This window comes from Simochromis diagramma, unplaced genomic scaffold (genome assembly GCF_900408965.1).
Source record: "Simochromis diagramma unplaced genomic scaffold, fSimDia1.1 OVJJ01000325.1, whole genome shotgun sequence".
Classification (NCBI taxonomy): Eukaryota; Metazoa; Chordata; class Actinopteri; order Cichliformes; family Cichlidae; genus Simochromis; species Simochromis diagramma.
In genome coordinates this window covers 82,054-100,647 of record NW_024387291.1, presented here as the reverse complement: position 1 = coordinate 100,647, position 18,594 = coordinate 82,054, and the positions used below count along the sequence as shown (strand labels likewise).

The 18,594-nt window shown below is 39.4% G+C and overlaps 1 protein-coding gene across 1 annotated transcript in view; it reads right to left on the bottom strand.

Moving 5' to 3' along the window:
• Positions 1-18,594, bottom strand: part of mfng (MFNG O-fucosylpeptide 3-beta-N-acetylglucosaminyltransferase) — a 30,495-nt gene that overhangs the window by 3,546 nt on the left and 8,355 nt on the right. The window contains exons 3-7 of the mRNA XM_040003938.1: positions 18,179-18,281; positions 11,178-11,331; positions 4,657-4,742; positions 2,644-2,809; positions 2,480-2,565 (exon numbers count right to left, since the gene is read on the bottom strand). Coding sequence (XP_039859872.1) covers positions 2,480-2,565; positions 2,644-2,809; positions 4,657-4,742; positions 11,178-11,331; positions 18,179-18,281 — 595 coding nt within the window. The remainder of the gene's footprint in view (positions 1-2,479; positions 2,566-2,643; positions 2,810-4,656; positions 4,743-11,177; positions 11,332-18,178; positions 18,282-18,594) is intronic.

Below are 18,594 nucleotides of genomic sequence, written 5' to 3'. Positions count from 1 at the left end.
TAGTTGCAAGGAAACATTGCCAGAATATATTGATATTATATATATAAATTACCTAACATACAAGTTCAAACTTGTGTGAATGAGCCATTAGTTTGTCTGTTAACAGTTGGCAGGAAAAACACCATTTTTCGATTATATACAGTTCAAGCCTTTGTACAGACAGATGAACCTGTGACCTACTCCTCTCAGGCCGAAGGGAGGGCAAACACAACCGTGCACTAAACCAGAGGATGGGAGCAAATGGAAATGCCACTGTGAAGCATTTGTGGTGATATGTTCTTACAGCTGAGGATGAAGGAAACCGGAAAAGACAAACACATCTGTTGTTCCATTGTGTTACATCAAATTGCTTTTATCTGGGAGTGAAGATAGAACAAGATCAACTGGAGCCAGAGGGCTGTCATGCCTTAACGTAAGATCATGAGAGACAAAACTGAAAACTGGAGATTGGAGCTGGAGATTTCTACAGCAAATGCCTTTAGTAAACAAGAGCTTTATCACTGAAGACGCACAATAAATGCATAAGTCTAAAATTATAATAATTATAAAACACTTACAGTATTTTTTACATATTTATCTTATTTTATTAATTGTTTAGGGGTTTTTTGCGGTGGAGAAAGTCGTTTTTTTATTCTCAGTAACTTTCTCGGTCAGAAAAGAAATAGGAAATGGTCCCTCACGCACAATATCGATATTTCTTGGTGTATTTAATTGTGAGCATTTTGTAGACAGACATTATGTCTCCCCTTGACAATTTGGTATGATAAGGTAAATAATAAACTGAAGGCTAAACAAATGCCGTGTCATTTGTTACGTGCATTTGATGTCCTAAATCCTGGAGCTTTTCATGATTCCCTCTGCGGGAATGAGGCCCATTACTGCTTTGATACACTTCAGTCAGATTTTAAGGCAACTGAGTCGAGTCTTCCATGATACTAGTGCTCCTGTGCTTTTAGATTAGAGGCACTTTTACTTCTAAATCTGGGCTGCTCTTTCTGTAACGAAACATTGCTGGACCACAGGGTTTGTAGTTGTCCCTGGGAACCATAATTCATAACGCGTGTCCTTGACCTGTGATTCTTTTGTGACCTTCGCATCAAACCCCCATCTGCTTCCGTTTAACCTGTTCCCATGTGTCTGAATAAGTGACGCATCCAGTGGCTCAGGAAGGCCGGCACGTTGATCCCTGGTTGCCTCCTCGGGCAAGATACTGAACCCTGCCCCACCCCCATTTATAAATCTTCAAATGGAGGTGGCATGACATGCAAGACTACTAGAACCCTGATATCTCAGATACCTAAGATCAGGGGTGTCAAACATAAGACCAGGGAGGACAGAATCAGCCCTGCAAAGACTCTAATCCAGCCCACTGGACAGCTTTGGAAAATGTGAAGGCGGGCATACGTTTTCTTTCACTTACTGCAGCTGCATTTCTTTATCGTGTAGGAAACACTGAGACATACTGCTGAAATTGCACTTCTTCTTGTATTAAGATATCTCAGGGATTAAATGTGCAGTTAAACTTCTTTACACTGACAGAAAGATCATAGCAGGCTGTCTCTGATGTCAAATCAGTTTGACATCCCTGCCTTAGATCAACGGGGTGTGGACTTCTAGTGAGTCCAAGAGCAAAAAGAATGCACGGGGAGAAGCTGCTAGTCATTATGCAGCACTACACTGCATAATCATACAGCATTCATCTGTTGAATGGTCTTAGTAACGCTCATGTTTTATGCTGTTTTCACACATGAGTAGGGTCATATTGTGGGGTGCAGTAACTTTTGCAGACTCTGAGGGGAGCGCTGTTTGTAAAACACGTACTTGGCATTCATAGGACAGTGGAGCAACAAAACAGAAGTTAAAATGTAATGCTCTGCTCAAGGAGTGAGGCATTGTCCTGCAAAACAAACCTTAACATTACTGTGACACAACCCTGCTAAATTGGCCAAACACATATTCAAAATTGCTTTGTGTAGTTAAAAATTACTTCTACTAAATATGGGGGGGGAAATGCAACCAAAAAATGAAAGAAGAGAACTCGGGTACTTTGAAAAAGCAATAAAATGCCTAGAGACACTGTATTCACGCTGAGAAAAAAGCACAAGCACACAGAGATACAGAGCTCTTCTTACATGTTCCACTCTATCTCCAGTGCCTGGACCTGGATTTTTATGCTCAGTTTTTGGTCATTATGTAGTATCGCAGTTGCACTCATGATCATTTTAGACTATGTGAGTATTATAACCTGTCGTGTAGTGGTTTTGGCATCCAATAAGCCTTTAAAACCAAGCCGCAATTAGCATGAAAATCCTACAATAATTAGAGTTTGATCCATTAGTCTTTAAAAGCGACATGTGTTTTTTTAATGTTATGTCATTTATGTGCAAAAGGAGCCAGTGGAACACTAAACACAATAATGTCAGCAAGGACACATTTCTTAGTATCTCTCATTTACAAATGAATATTGCGAGAAACAAACCTGGAGGGATCGTCCTCCTTCGAGAATCTCCCTTTTACCTCGATGCTGTTCATCTTATTCTCGAATATCCCATAGCTCAGTGTCACCTGCAGATTAGAAAACACATGAGAGTAGGAAGAAGTGCATTTGCTTGGACACCTGTGTATAAAACCGCCTGCTACTACCTGCTGTGGTATGCTTCTCTGGCTGATGAGCAGCAGGTTTTCCAGGTGCGAGTGGAATAAAGGACAGTGGACCATGGAGATTCCCAGTCGCTTTTCCACAATAAAGCCCACAGTGCAGTCATCAGGAAGACGGATCTTAGCTGAAGTTCTCATGAACTGGGAGCCACTGACATACACAGGGAAAAAGAGCCTTTCTCAATATATTCTCACATAACAGAGTGTGCAATACATCCACATTTACTGTGGGAGAAATTTAGCACCATAAACTTTCCAACTTTTATCTGAAAACATGTGGTTGTTTACTGTGCATATTTTACTGCTAACCTTTTCCAAAGAACTATTTTTGATTGGTTCTCTAGCTCTACCTGTAGCCCTGGGCAGCTATTAGTTCCAGCTCTTTGAGAGAAGTACAAATACAAAGTTTCAGAGACAGACTGAGAAACCAAAAAGTCAAAACAGATACAGCACCAATTTTGTCAGTCAAAAGATTAACAAATTGCTACAAGATCATTTACAGAATGAAAATCATGTTGTAGTTGTTGTAATCAAATTAGCCACTGAGACCATAAACACAGCAATAAATAATTTTGGTGGAAAACCAGTCCTGTTGGTATTTGGAGCAGTAAAAAGTAAGAGGAGATTTATTAAGATCGCAAACTGATTTATTAACATTCGCAACGAGCAATTTACAGTGAATACAAAAAATATACAATTTAAGATTCAAAAAGTTACCGTAGTATCAGCTACTCTGCTGATGTAGCAATGAAAAAGTATCTCTTGTGCTTTGTGTTTGATTTGACAGCATTAAGTGAACTGATGAGGCAATGCAGAGATTTAAGAGCATGTGTAGGAATTTCAGTCGACCCCGTGGTGTACAAAGCAAAATGACACAAGAACAGAGCAAACTGAGCAATGAAGTTGGCTTTGGAGCTAAAAAAAATAATCAGGTCTTAGATGGACATCAGGCAAAGGAAGTGTATTTTGATGTTTGTTTGTTTTTTGATCACGGTGCTGATTGCTTTCATTCTGATCGATGTATTTCCATTAATAAACTTCAAAAACAATGTTTTCTCCAATAAATTTTCATTATACTCCAATGAAACAGTTACAAATTCAGGACCATGGACAGCGCATCCATTTTTCATGAGCTCGTGTGAGCTGTGCTCTAAAACATAACCACAGGTGCATCACAATATGTCAGATATAGATCGCAGATACACACATATAAGATTCCCACATGAGATCTGCAAATCCTTTTTTTTTTTTTTTTCCAAACAAATCAGAGTAAAATTGTGCTGGTACTGTTGACCTGTTGACACCACCAGTCTGGGAGTATAGAAATAAACCTTTGTCATTTCCAGTTGTTCTGTCTCTTGAAGGGATGTAGTTTATTTTAATGCAAGAATGCTACAGATCACGATGTTTACAGTCTTACATCGGAGTCTGTCAGTTACTGAACATCACCTGTTAATGTGCGACCCTGCTCTAAATAGATTGTCTCTTGGCAGGTGGGGTAATTTTTCTATATTTGTCTATAAAGGGATGCGCAACCAGAGAAGTCGCCCCCTGCTGACCGTTAAAAAGAGTGCACATTTAAGGCATTTTAGAATCTGCTTTGCTTTTTCAAACCAGAGGTTTACTTGTGTTAGCATTTATGATTTAATTAGTTTAACATTTGGTGCTTTTTCCATTAAAACTGATGAGATATGTTAAAACAAGTTTATATCATTGAGCATTAATGCAAGTTCCCTACAACAGTGTAAAGAACAGGAGGTCGTCTAAAACTAGAAAATCTGCACACTTATTAAACAAGAAGCCATTTTTACAAATGTTTAAAACCAGTGAAAAAAATGCTATAATGAGTAAAAGCCCCAAACATGTTTGGTTTGAATTCATATCAGCATTACATAGATGTAATTGTCTGTGTGCTTGTTTTTTTTCCTCACTGTCTTATCATCATCGTCCCTATAAAGCACACACACACACACACACACACACACAAGTTGTAAATACCTGGCCCACGGAGCCATCTTCTCTGCCAGTCTTCGACTCAGGCAGAAGCCTGCTCCACCTGTTGCAAACCAGAACTGCACCTCCCTCTGATAGACAACACACAGAAATTATTCAGAGATACCGTATAAAAATAATCACAAACTAATAAAGACTGGACTGGGTGTCGTATGAGAAAAAATGCGGTTCCAGTGGAGATATACCACAGTCTCAAACCATAAAGGAAACAAAACTCCAGCTCAACTTTTGCTGCAACATGTTGTGACAGTACTGTAGACAGAACAGTCACTGAAGCGCTGCACTATTCCTGCTGTGGTAAAATGTGCTTATTAACCATTGTAAAGTACTATGTGAAATATTAGTGCTCTGCAGAGGGTGCAACTCTGGCTGTGAAATGTCACTCAAATGTTTCCAAGGAAAAACTCCTTTTAGCCGCTTCAGACTCACAGTAGATGCTGTTTCCTCAAAAAGCTGTTTAAAACACATTTTCTGTGCTTTGAATGAACTATTTAAAAATATACAGATACATTTTCATTATACATCTACTGACTTAACCCTTTACATGGCAGTCGTTGTTACCGAGTGTTATTTGAGCATGTTGCAGAACTTTTCTTTTTACTTGTGTGACTTTTTTCAAACTTTTTTTAAGATCAACACTCACTGCTTGGGGTTCACATTTTTCTAAACAGTGTGTATACATAGACTATAGGGAAAAACACATACAAACAAAGGAATATGTTTTTCTTGATTGTCAGTTTTCACAAATATAACACAAAATGAAAGCGCAGCGCTGTCACAGGAACCTGCTTCACTGTACTTGGTAAAGCTGCTGTAACATAGTAATGATGTCCACTAAGGTAATGCTGGTCATTGTCATTTTAGTCATTATCCAGCCAACTCTGAAGGAAAACAGTGAAGTGTAGATCTACTGAAAAAACATATATTGGCATAGAAATAAAAAAAATATATATAAAAAATAGCATGGCACCTGGTGTGGGTGCCCCTTATAATTGCATGTAGGTAATTCAATCGAAACTAAATAAATTACAATACTGAATTACTATATTAATTTTAGCAGTAGTAAGACTGACAATAAACCCCAATAAATGCCATTTATTTATTATAAACCTGCTATGATGTTATAAAGCAAACAAAATCAAATATTTCACAGTTTCTAGCCAGAAAAAAAAGGTGAAATGTGTAAAAGTGGGTTAAATTTTTATCATTGGATAACTGTCTGTATGAAGCTTTGACAAAATCCATTTTACTATGAATACTACTGTCCTATGTTTATAATAGGGTGTGTTTTAGAACACAATATGGCTCACCTGGTGCTAAAAACTACAAAGTGACCATCAGTTTGTAGTGAACGTTTTTTAGGTGAACGTTGTGAAAAGTAAATATGGTGCCATCATTATTATGCCACAAATTTCACTAATCTATACTTTCTAGAAATCCAACACAAACAACATCTAACTCAACATCTAAAGCAACTTTTGAACTATATAATGCTTCGCTCTTATCGACTTATCAGTTTGGGCATTATGAGCCCAACTGTAGGAGCAGGTAAGTGCGTTTCATGAATTCTGGAAGAACACTGAAAATTACAATTCTCCAGATCATCACTGATTGATTAGACACACTGTTGCCACTATCTGTCACACACCTGATATTTGCTGATTGGCTGGAAGAAATCCATGTACAGTAGTTGTACCACCTCTCAGTGATTTATGGGGGGGGATTTTGATGTCCATTTAAGGTACCAAATATTATTCATGGCCCAATAAAGAGCTAAAGCCTTTAAAAGCTTTGGTTATATTAACTCTTTTAAATTGTGTTTACTTTTGTTACACACATATAGAAACTCACACCAACAGACATACACACATATACTCATCTGGGAATACAGAACACAAAAAATACAACACAAGCTCACACTGAATGTTATAAATATTTGCCACCATTTCACAGACACACGATACCTCTGCTATATCAGAGGAAATCAGAAGAGGAAAAGGGCCTCTATGACTGAACCTAAGTGTTCACGGTTTCTCTTTCAGGCGCGTATTAACTGCTCTGGTTTCCAGTCTGTTATGAATAGTACATCTTTATCTTCTAACTTTGAGCCATTTCTCAAGCAACTATTCTGTTTTTCCTTCTCCTGTTGCTTAAATTGCTCAGTTGATATTTTGCCGGGGTAAATGTGCTGCCTTGTTTTCCTGTTTGTCACAGCAGGCAGATAAAGAATTTAACTCATAGAGCGAGCTGTAATTGCACAACTAATCGGGAGCTTGGAAGATTTCTTTCCCTTTCTGTTCTTCATTCTTCTCTTTTTACCTCCTGTTCACTAATTTTCTTGTAAAATTTAACATGTGAAAAATGTACTTGTCCTTCCTTCCTTTACTTTACTTTAATTTCCTCTTTCCTGTACATCTCTTCAAATAAACTTCTCTTCCTTTTTACTATTCCTCTGTTTTTTTTATCTCTTCCCCTTCCTTTTTACTTCCCATTCCTTCCCACTCCATTCCTTTCTTTTCCTCCTTCCTCCGATCATTATCCTTCCCGTTTCACTATAGTGACAGGAAATCGGAAAAAAACTAGGCAGCAAGATGTAAGAAAATGAGATGAGGAGACAGAGAGGAGCCTGACATCGCCTTTTTTTTTGTTTTCACTAAAGGGAACAGAAAGAAGGAAGGAAGAAGGGAAGAGAGAGAAAAAGCAAAGCAAAGATTAATAAAGATCTATTCTTCCCTGCAAATGGCTGCAATCAGAGCAGAGAATGTGACACGAGGGAGACGGAGAGAGTCATTTCAAGAAACGAATGAGAGAGACTGTAAAGTGCAAGAGGGAAGCAAAGAGAGACAGAGCACGACACCCTATTCAGAGAGCATGCTGGAGTCAGGATGCTCTTTAACTCAATAGCAGCATTAATTCTGTAAACTCAATAACACACATGCATACCAATGTAGGCGCACGTGCGCCGCACACGCTCATGCACACACACGGGGACATGTGTATTCAGAAGAAGATGCTGCTGACCTCAGGGGGAGCCCCTGCAGCAGTGGAGAGTGAAAATGAAGAAAACAGAATGGATGGTATGGATTTTGAATGGCAGCAGTTAACCTGACTTGGGTGAAACTTGACATAAAACCGATAGGAGCAGCTTCAGCTTTGTTTTACTGTTTGATGGTGCCTGCAGAAGACCAGCAAAGCCAAAGATCAAAAAGAAGAGAAAGAAGAGAAGCATGATGGATAGACAAATGAAGGAAAGGAGGGAAAAAGGAAAATGACCATCAGAAAAGAGGTTTTTTTCATAAGCTCCTTGTGTAAATTACATGTGATCGACAGACTCCAGCAGTTCTTGACAGGGACGGTGTCCTCTGACATCAGCTGCTCTCTCTGCTGTGTGAGCAGGAGGGAAAACCCTGGCTGCTTTCATTCATCTCATTTTTAGTTTTCCCTCTTGATATTGGAAATCTTCACTCTGCGGTGACCCATCCTCTTACCTTTACAGCAGCAATAATTTTTCATCTCATCTCTAGGATTTGTTACTCATTCTATAATCAACACCACTGACATGCATAATGCTGACAACTTACTTTATGTACCATAAAAATAAAATGTTGCCATGGTAATGATCATGGTAAGAGATATGTCATGATGACCTTTCTAGATGTCTTCTCTAAGTTCCCCTCACTGAGCACACAGGACAAACTTATGTTTAATGTGCTGATGCATCACAGTGATCTGAACTCTGTCACCTTTTGACATTGAGTCTAATAACTGAACTGAATTAGTCATTAATTCAGCTGAAATTTGAGGACTGAATGTCGTACTTGGTTCCTGTAGTGCTAACTACCTGCTATAGCATTAATTGCTAATTGTGTGTTGGCTCTAAGGGAACAGTGGGACAGCTTATGTGGAGGAATAGAGAGCGAAGACACCAGCATGAAGAGAAACATATATGTGTATATATATTCAGGTTTTAATCAATCTTTATTTATAAAGACTCATGTTTTTACACTCATGTTTTCACTAACCATGTGAAAATTAATGTGACATCAGATCATCCTTCCTGTATGCCTTCCTTCATACAGGAAGGAAAGTGCTTGCTCATAGGGGGTCATATGATTGTTGGGTTTTTCTCTGTATCTATGAAGCGCCTTGAGGCGACTTTTGTTGTGATTTGGCGCTATATAAATATAATTGAATTGAATTGAATTGAACTGTAAGCGAAGCGCCAGTTACAGCAGTCATTTCATGCAGCACTGTAACATCAGCAGGCAGTCGCATCTATCTAAGCCCGCCGTTAAGGCGCAGGAAGCCGCCGCAGCACTCCCCTGAACAATAGGTGTCACCACACAGAAGACACCGTCGTACACTTGTCTCTTCTGTCCAGCTCCAGGGACGTGGCAAGCAACTGCAAGATATCATATTGCAGATCTACATTTGGTCAGTCAGCTTTTTCCATAAAGGCTTGCCATCTGTGGAACACACTTCCAGCCGAAATCAAATTGATTACAGACATCAGATCCTTTACATTAAAGGTTCAAATCTGGTTAAAGGGAAATCCGAGATGTAGTCATTGGATTGATGATGATTTTAATTTTATTTTAATTTATTGTCTATTAATTGTAATTGTATTTATGATGTAATTTGGTTTTATGAAAATGTATGTTTTATTGTAAAATGTATCGATTTTGATTGTAAGCCCAACAAGGGACAATTGTTGAAAATTAGCAATAGCTATAAACTTATGTGCATTACATCAGTTTCGTATTTTTGTACTTGGACTATGTTAAACTGCACTGTCCCTTTTAAATAAATAAATTCAAATTCAAAAACACCATAAGGCTCCAGTAACACAGGCTTAGAGACTTGGACAAATGTCTATTCCTAAACTGGTTAGTAAGTGATTGCTGGCAGTTGCTGGCAGCCGCAAGGTAAAATGGTTTCAGAGGTACGAGGTGCTGCAATGAATGGTAAATGGACTGATTCTTCTACAGCGCTTTTCTACTCTCCCAGACTTCTCAAAGTGCTCTACACAACATGCCACATTCACCCAATCACACCCATTCTTACAAGCACTTTATCTATACTCAGTGCTATCTAAGTACATTCACACTCCGATGGATGCATCGGAGAGCAACTTGGGGTTAGCTCCTCCTGAGCTACAGCCACCCCCAATGAAAACATCCATGCCATTGATTTGATTGCTAGTAGATTGCCTGGAAGATGCCGGCTTGTCTGAAAGCCTCAGCGCTGTGCACTTTTACTCTGAATACAAACATTCTCTATTTCTGGGTTCATCACACTCACTACTAGTTTGTGAGTGTTTGCAGATATGTAACTTCCAGCATGGGGGACAATATGCACACAGCGTCAGATGTAAGACGTGAACACAAGCAGAAAAGCACTGAATCACAGCTGACCTTGTTCACATACAGCTATAAATGATTTTGTTTTGTTTCATTCGTGTTCATGAGTGGACAGATTCCAGCTGAACAGCTAAAACCCTAAAAGGTCATAACATTTTCCTGGTTCTTTACTCCCTTTTTTAACTTTCCTTTAGTTTTTGTGAGACTCTTCCGTATGAGTAAAGCCAGTTAATGGAAACAGTAGGATGGTATCATTAATTATACTAATGGTTGTAGCTCGTGTCTAAAATGATTTTTTTAAGGTCAACAAATAAATATGAAGAGAAAGCTGCTGGTATTACTAGCAGGGGGCTCAGTTTGGGCTTTTACACACTAGCAGAAACCCTTTGTTACATCCAAATAGCAATGAGCCTGACCCAATTAAACATGTTAACATGTGATTTCTTGAAATTGGTCCTGTAACCGTTTCCAGTAAGGATCAAAACTGTGAAAATATTTCTGGTGGAGAACGCATTAAAGAGTTGAGCACTCTGTGGGTATTAGTCGAAGCAATTAACCTTTCCAGAAAGAAGCTGTTCACTATCACCGCAAAACAGAGCGAAAAAGGGACACCGTGAAACAAGGACAGAAGGAACGAAAAAAGAATCCATGGAATGAGAGAGCACAAACCGGAGAAACAGTAGGGTTAATTTAATAACAACAAGCAAGCAAGTGACATAACAGCAAACAAGAAAACAGTGAAAACAAAGGAGCAGAGAAGGAAACCAAGATGGAGAAAGATAAAGAATCTCAGGAGGCTCACAGGAAAAATGAAATCTGCGGACGGCCATCCTGCTCTAATCAATGATCATTCCACATTAATAAAATTGAGTTTAGAGTTGCATTATGCTGCGCTACAAAGAGTATTTTTTGAGTGGTTGTCAGTTTCCGTCTTTAAAATGAGATGTACTGAACGTGGAACTGTAACCAAAACCTTCATGTTTTCGTCCCTTTTTGCATATTTAAGAGATCTTTTTTCTTCAGGGTGCAGTTATATGCTCCTCACTGGATCACGACTTCAGCATGTACTTTGCAAAGCTCAGCCAAGTCCTAGTGCTAAGGTTGACTCTGCCAAGAAACCTAAAATACTCATGAGTGGTATCGTACCGTTGCGTTGCCCTCCAGCAGTTCATGAGCAGTGATGGGCTTGTCCAGGCTCGGCTTGCCCACGTAGATGTCACCTTCCTGGGGGAAGGCTGACAGCAGCGAGAGGAGAGCTTCTGGGTTGACGTAGTTATCATCGTCCACATGACAAAACCACCTGAGGAGCGATCGGTGAAAGAAAAGGAAAAATATTCAGTTAAAATGTAACCGTGGTGCTGGGTTTATAATAATAGTTTTCTCAGCTTTGCTCCATTTCTCCTGTTGACATTTGCAATCAGGCGGAAAAAAAATCTGAAGACTAATTTTCTTCTTTGTTGCTTCCACTCTTGCAACAGAGAAATGAAAAAAGTCTTACCTAAGTAATGCATCATGCATCTGAACACTGACTGGAAGAGGAGAAACGGAAGCGGGATGAAATTCCTCAAACCAAGTGTGATCAATGCTGTAACCCCAAGTCATCTAGTTACCCATATGCATATATTTACTTGTGGTTGGATGCCACAGCAAAAATATGAGATTTTCTTTTAAGTTTGATATTGACGTATATTTTAGGACTCCATGTGAAAAATAGTTGACCTTTGGTCATCCTGAAGCCCTTGCAAGGCTATCTTCATTACAGACATTGAAAAGAAAAAGGTTATGTTGGCACATAGTGCCAGATACTTCATCTAAATAGAGAACTGACAGCCACTTAACCACAAGATTTACAACAGAGACAGAAAAGCATTTGTATGTGCTCGTATCCTGCTGTTTGTGTTTATAGACATCACTGATAGGCTTTACCTCGAGTAACCAACAAACACAGACCCAGAGCTTGACTCAGCGTGTAGTCTTTTAACAGTCTCACCAACTTGTAAATGTGACTGTTAAATTCATGAGATCAGGTGAGAGAACAGAGAGAAAAGACACCTGGAGTCACAGCAGTCTGTAAACTACTCATATCACAGTTTACAAGGTACAGCATGTGAAGAGTTTTTATGGGACTCTGTGCTGTGCAATGAGAAACTAAGTAGTAAGTACTTAGGAATTAAAGCAGTAAGCAGCAGTCAGGTGCTGCTGATCAAGTGCACTTGATTAATTGATCCTCAGCGAGTACGAGCACCTCTATAGAAGCAGAAGGTTTGGCAGTTTGCTGGTGTGGAGCAGACAATACAAACAATTTGAAGTCCATCATTTGTGCAGTGAGAAAAATAATTCACAAACAGAAAACATGCTGCACAGCTGCCAGTCTTCCCTGGAGTCAATGTTTCAGTAAATTTATCCCAAGGTCAAAAGTGCAATTCTCAGAAATATAGCAAAAAAAAACAAGCACTACAGCTCAGATGCCACAGGCCTCAGGTACCACGTTCAATGTTAAACATCACGACAGCACAAACAACCGATGGCTTGTTTGGAAGGGTTGCAAGGGGTTGCCAAGCACGATGGTGGAGGGGTGATGATTTAGGCTTGTTTTGCAGCCACATTACCTAGGACCTTGGAGTCGACCATGAATTCCTCTCTACACCAATGTATTCTAGACCCATATGTGTTCTTATATCCAACAGACACACAAAATTGGTTCATAGAACAGGACAATGATCTCTAGCACACTAGCAAATACACAGCAGAGTGGCTGAAAATGTCAAGGTCCAGACCTCAACCTGACTGAAATGCTGTACATAAACAGAGACATTATATGAGACAGACATGGAAAAACAGAAATTGACCCCAGAGAGCAAATCAGCATCCAATCTTTCAGAGCCAATCACGTTGCTTTGCTGATGCCTGCATGTCGTTGACATTCACGGCTATGCACTCGCAGGCACATTCTTAATGAAGCAAAGATGTAGGTAGGGGTACTTATCACATTTCTTGGCTTATTATATCCATAACATGGCTTAGCATGGAGTTTGTTCAGGGCTCTGGTAGAAAACCAGAGACACTGATTGTGTCTGCAGTCTTAACTGGGGCATTAATAAAGTAGGACTTATAGGGGGGGAAAGCCTTTTGAATCCCTACTTTTAGGCAGAGTCACAAACTTATTTAAGGAATGTTTTTCATCAGATTTACTTGAAATATTTTTGTGTCCCAATTAGTATTAGAATTAAAGTTATGGCTCTATCCCCACTCATTCAGACAGTGTTCTTCATGAGAAGGATGTCATTGTGGCTCAAGAACGCCTGTGAAGCAAGATATCATGTTCCTTTCAGAGGGAACTTAATCTTTTTGTGGAAGAAGAACATGATGAGGTACATCTGTAATAACTTACTTCAACTTCTAGTTAACTTCTTCAGTTAATGGTAGTTGTTAAGGTCACATGATAAGAGATAAGGTTGTATGTGTAATGATAACTCTTGGTTATCTTGGCAGATCATTCCATGTGATACTGTCACAAGAGCTCTGGAAAAGCTAGCAAAGAAATGTTGAATTTGGGCATTTTGAAGCTTTTTTCATCTACATTTGTTTTTGTCCTCACAGCTTGAATTGCTCTGTGAGTAATCGAGCTGTTTGATTTTTTCTCTGCCATCTTAATGACTGGACATGATGTCAGAGCCTCATTCCAAACCAAACAGGCTTGCACTGCAACATCAGAGTCCAAATTACAAAGCTGCTGGTACCAAACTGAAGTGCTGCCTTGTTTCCTCTGCCATCCTTATTGCTGCCCAACAACAGAAAAGGCTTACTTCCAAACCAAACATCCTCACTTCCCTCTTGAGTGGGACTTGAGTGAAACTGGGGAGGTTTGTAAGTGTGCCTTGGAACCAATTTGAAAACATTTTCACTGCCATTCTAATAATGAACGCCCCCCATTCACTCCCACCCCAAACACAAGCTGTTAAGTTTCATTCATTTTTCTATAGATCAGTATCAAAGGATTGTCAATACTTTATATTGTACAGCAGCATCAAGTAGCGTTGTCTCGTGCATATTCAAGTCCCTAATAAACAAACTTTTCAGTTTCTTGGAAATATTTTAATCCTGTTTTTTTCCTGCTTCTTCTTCTGTGATTACATAATGCACAAAGAGCTAATAAATACAATAGTGACACAAGGGGAGCCTGCACTGTGTGCTAATGCAGTGTTCGAGACAAGGCATGAAATTGGAAAAGATGCAGACAAGAGTGTAGGGGATCATACATCATCTTCATTCTGGGCCCAGTAAGAGCAGATTGCATTATTTTAGTTTTGCCCCAGTTGAAAGGTGTTATGGATAGCTGACGGTGACTGAAAGGTGTGGTTCAAATAAGCTCAGTGAACACAGAGGAGGCCCAACACTGTCAGACTCAAGCCTCAAACTGAAGCAACCAGGGCACGGTTAATTTATCTGAGAAGTGATAGTGGGTGAATAATTAGTTTGGCAGCTATTGACTGCACATCCATCTAATGATGTTAGCTATTACAGAATGCATTCATACATTTATCTAACTAATTAAGCAATTTCTGTATATCTGTTTGCCGGTTTTCCATCGATCTCAACATCCCCTTCAAACTTGTGCCATGTGTACTGCTAAGGACACGAGTCAGAGAAACGTAGAATCTGACTGATACAAGCTGAAAATTGCAGCAATACCTGGACAGCTGTTCAAACACCTTAAGTTTTTGCATTGTTTCTCCCTCTTTTAATGTTCTTGTACTTACTTTATTTTTATATTACCTTATTTAGATTAAAGATTAGATAGATTAGATAAAACTTTAATCCCTCGGGTGGGTTCCTCCGGGAAATTCTGTTTCCAGTAGCACAGCGCCGACAGAAGTTGCAAAAGTATGTAAGCAGAAATAGAAATTTACCATATATACTCATATACACATATATAAATACAGAGTATATAATAGCGATAAATAGGAATAGGAATACCAGGGAATTGCACATTTCAACTGTTGTGAGTCTATTGCACCGTTGAATATAGAAAAATATTGCACAGTGAAAAGGGCACTACAGCTTAGTTGTTCCCCCCTCCTTTGTCCCCCGGTTTCCCCTCCCTCTCCCCTTCAGCAAGGAGTTAAACAGTCTGATGGCGTGTGGGACAAAGGAGTTTTTAAGTCTGTTGGTCCTTGACTTTGGGAGAAGCAACCTGTCACTGAAAAGACTCCTCTGGTTGTTTATGGCCGTGTGCAGAGGATGCCCAGCATTGTTCATAATGTCCAACAGTTTCTTTAATGTCCTCTTCTCTGCAACTGTCACCAGATTATTTGCATTTTTCTGTGTAATTTTGAGTATGTCTTACATTAAGACACGATGGGAATGGGTGCTCTGAACGGATAATTGGAGGTGAGCTTCCCTCCCTCCAAGACATCTACAGGAAGCGCTGCCTGAGGAAAGCGGGGAGGATCATCAAGGACTCCAGTCACCCCAGCCATAAACTGTTCAGACTACTTCCATCAGAAGGAGGTTCTGCAGCATCCGGTCCCGTACCAGCAGACTGAGAGACAGCTTTTTCCATCAGGCCATCAGACTGCTGAACACGTCATAGACACCTCAGCTTCACTACTGGAACTTTAACATTATGCACTCCACACTGTACAGTAATGCCACTGTTTTGCACATGTCTCAACTTTGTATATTTTTATATATTTTATTTATTGTTTACTCTATTTAATTTGTAAAATATGTGTACACACACACACACACACACACACGTAGAAAAATATTTAGTATACACATCCAGAAATGCATATACTATTATATACTATTATATATTGTACATATATTTATTAGTTTCAGATGTAGCCATTCTTGTATTTTGCTTGTTTACATTATTGTATTTTGCACACCTCTGTTGCTTGTGAAGCTTGCACACAAGAATTTCACTCACATGTGCTGTACCAATGTACCTGCACATGTGATGTGACAATAAAAGTGATTTGATTTGATTTGATTTGATTTGAATGTTTTCATTTATTTATTTATTTTCTCCCCGTTTTAATCTGTAGTGGTTCAGCCCAGAACCTATTTGGGCTGCGGCTTAACCAATTAACAAATCAGCCAATACCACCTTGTTAAATGTTAACTGGTCAGCTTGTATATTTCCTGAAGGTGTGATTGGTCCACTTGGATTTTTTTCTGTTTCCTGTTTTTTATTTAAACGCAAACTGTTTGACATTTTGCAATGACCCTGATGAAGGCTGAAACGCATTGGTCACTTAATAAAGCTGTTTCCTAATACTTTAAGTGTCGCTGGAGTCTTCATGTCATCAAGCATCAGCATGCTGTTTGGGCTTCCCGCCTACTGCAGTTGCTAGAATACTGCCAAACAACTGTGCGTAAATTGACTGTTACAGTACCCAAGCCAGAGCCTCCAATTATCAAACCACAATTAAATTGCTGTATGTCAGGATATGTCAAGACCTACTTAGTCCCAATTACCTAGATGCCATTTGGGCAAACAGGGTGCTAGTTAAAAGTAACTACTTCAAAACTGTGAGAAAATCAATGTGAAATAACACACTACAAGAGTGCACCGGCTGTCCTTTCTCACCAATACGGTGAAGAAGAAAAAAAGTTATTATTTTTGTCTAATCTATGTCACCTGATGTCTTGGTAGAGTATTTAACAGAGGAGATGAAACAACTCCAGGCCTCGAATGCAGGTGTTCTTCAGGTTTTAGATGTGTCCTTGATCCAACACAGCTGATTTATGTGGTTAAATTACCTCCCCAACATGCCTTGAAGTTCTCCAGAGGCCTGGTAACAAACTAATCATTTGATTCAGGTGTGTTGACCCAGGGTGATATCTAAAACCTGCAGGACACTGGCACTCGAGGCCTGGAGTTGCCTACCCCTGGATTAGAGAATCTGGCTTGATACCTTCTGTGAGGCAGAAACCCTCTGTGCTCTTTTTTTCTTCCCACTGTCACCAAGTTCTAGCTCCATATGGGATTGTCTGAATGTTGGGGCTGTATTATTGTAGGGTCTTTAGTTTACAATATAAAGCACCTGGGGTGATTGTTGTGACTTGACACTATGTAAACAAAAATTAACTGAATTGAACTGAATCAGTGACTTATGAAGAATGTGGAACAGGAGCATATAATAATATCACGGACATAAGAGTATCTGCATAGGGAATGAAATGTCTGCCTTATTTAAGGAGACAGAACTGTTTAAAGAGCTTCTTGCAACACAAAATGATGAGGCAGAACAGGAGACTACTATTGTTTGCACAGAACTCCCACAGATGCAGATTTGTCCCAAATAAATTAAACAACTCAAAGACAATCTTAGTGTTAAAAACACTAAGAGGAGGAAGGCTCAGACAGACTTATCACAGCAGGTGTAAGGCTGTACTGGCCCACATTCACAGAATGCTACAGGACCAAAGATGATATTTGAGAGGAGGACCAGTGCCGTCTCCTGGCTGAGCACAGAGAGACCACATCAGTACTTCAGACACAAAAGGACATGGAAAATGAAAGTAGCCAGGAGCGCAGGAGAACCTTCCAGGCTCCTACAATCAATTAGAACCCTGAAGGAGAATTTTGGTGCAGAGGAAAAAGCCACAGATGAATGGATGGACAGACTCATTCATTTAAAACAGCAGATGGAAGAGGAAATGAAGGAACCAGAAAAAGGCAAAGAAATTCCTCCTCTTTCAAAGAATTCCTAGAATTTCTAAACACGTCTGCCCTCCGAACCTAATAATAATAATATTTTTAATTATATTCATTTTATTACAAATGCATAAAAAATAAAAACATAAAAGGCTGTTCTTCATACCTTTACAAGTTGGACAGCACCACACAGAAAAGGTAGTTAAGATGATCGATTAATGCACAGGTTATGCTTAAATAAATTCCTTTAAAAAAACTCCTCAAAGATTACTGTTGTAATAAGTGTGACTGTAATAATCCTCACCTCTGTTTATGCCTCTGTAACCCTGGAACATAATTTACTTCTTTGATTTCTTGCCGTACTAAGTGCTGCTGTAACGGTCTGATTTCCCCACAGTGATCATTAAAGTTTGCAATCTTAATCTGATCTTTAAAGCCGGTGCAGAGAGGGTGTTAGACAGACCGTAATCGGGCTCACCTCTTGTTTGAGGCCATGAAACCGTCGTACTCTGCAGACATCTTGCAGGACAGAGCCTGCTGACTGTGATCAGACTGGCAGTCTGTTACCACCATGTTATAACCTGGTGACAGAGACAGACAGAGAGAGATGAGAAAGAGATACTACTGGATGCCATCTGTTTCAAAGCAGTTGCACATGGTTGGGTGTATTGATGATTATACCATTCTGCATGGTACATTATTTTACCATAAGCCATGATCAACCCTGTTTGTGATTGACAAGTGATATTAGAAATGGAGAGAAAATATAAAGATAGAGATGTGTGTGATAGAGAGTGAGGAAACAATATAACAGGGGTGAACAGAAGAAGGAAAAAACTAACAAGCTAACAGCATGAGTAGACAGCTAGGACAGCCTCCACTTAACTTATCTAT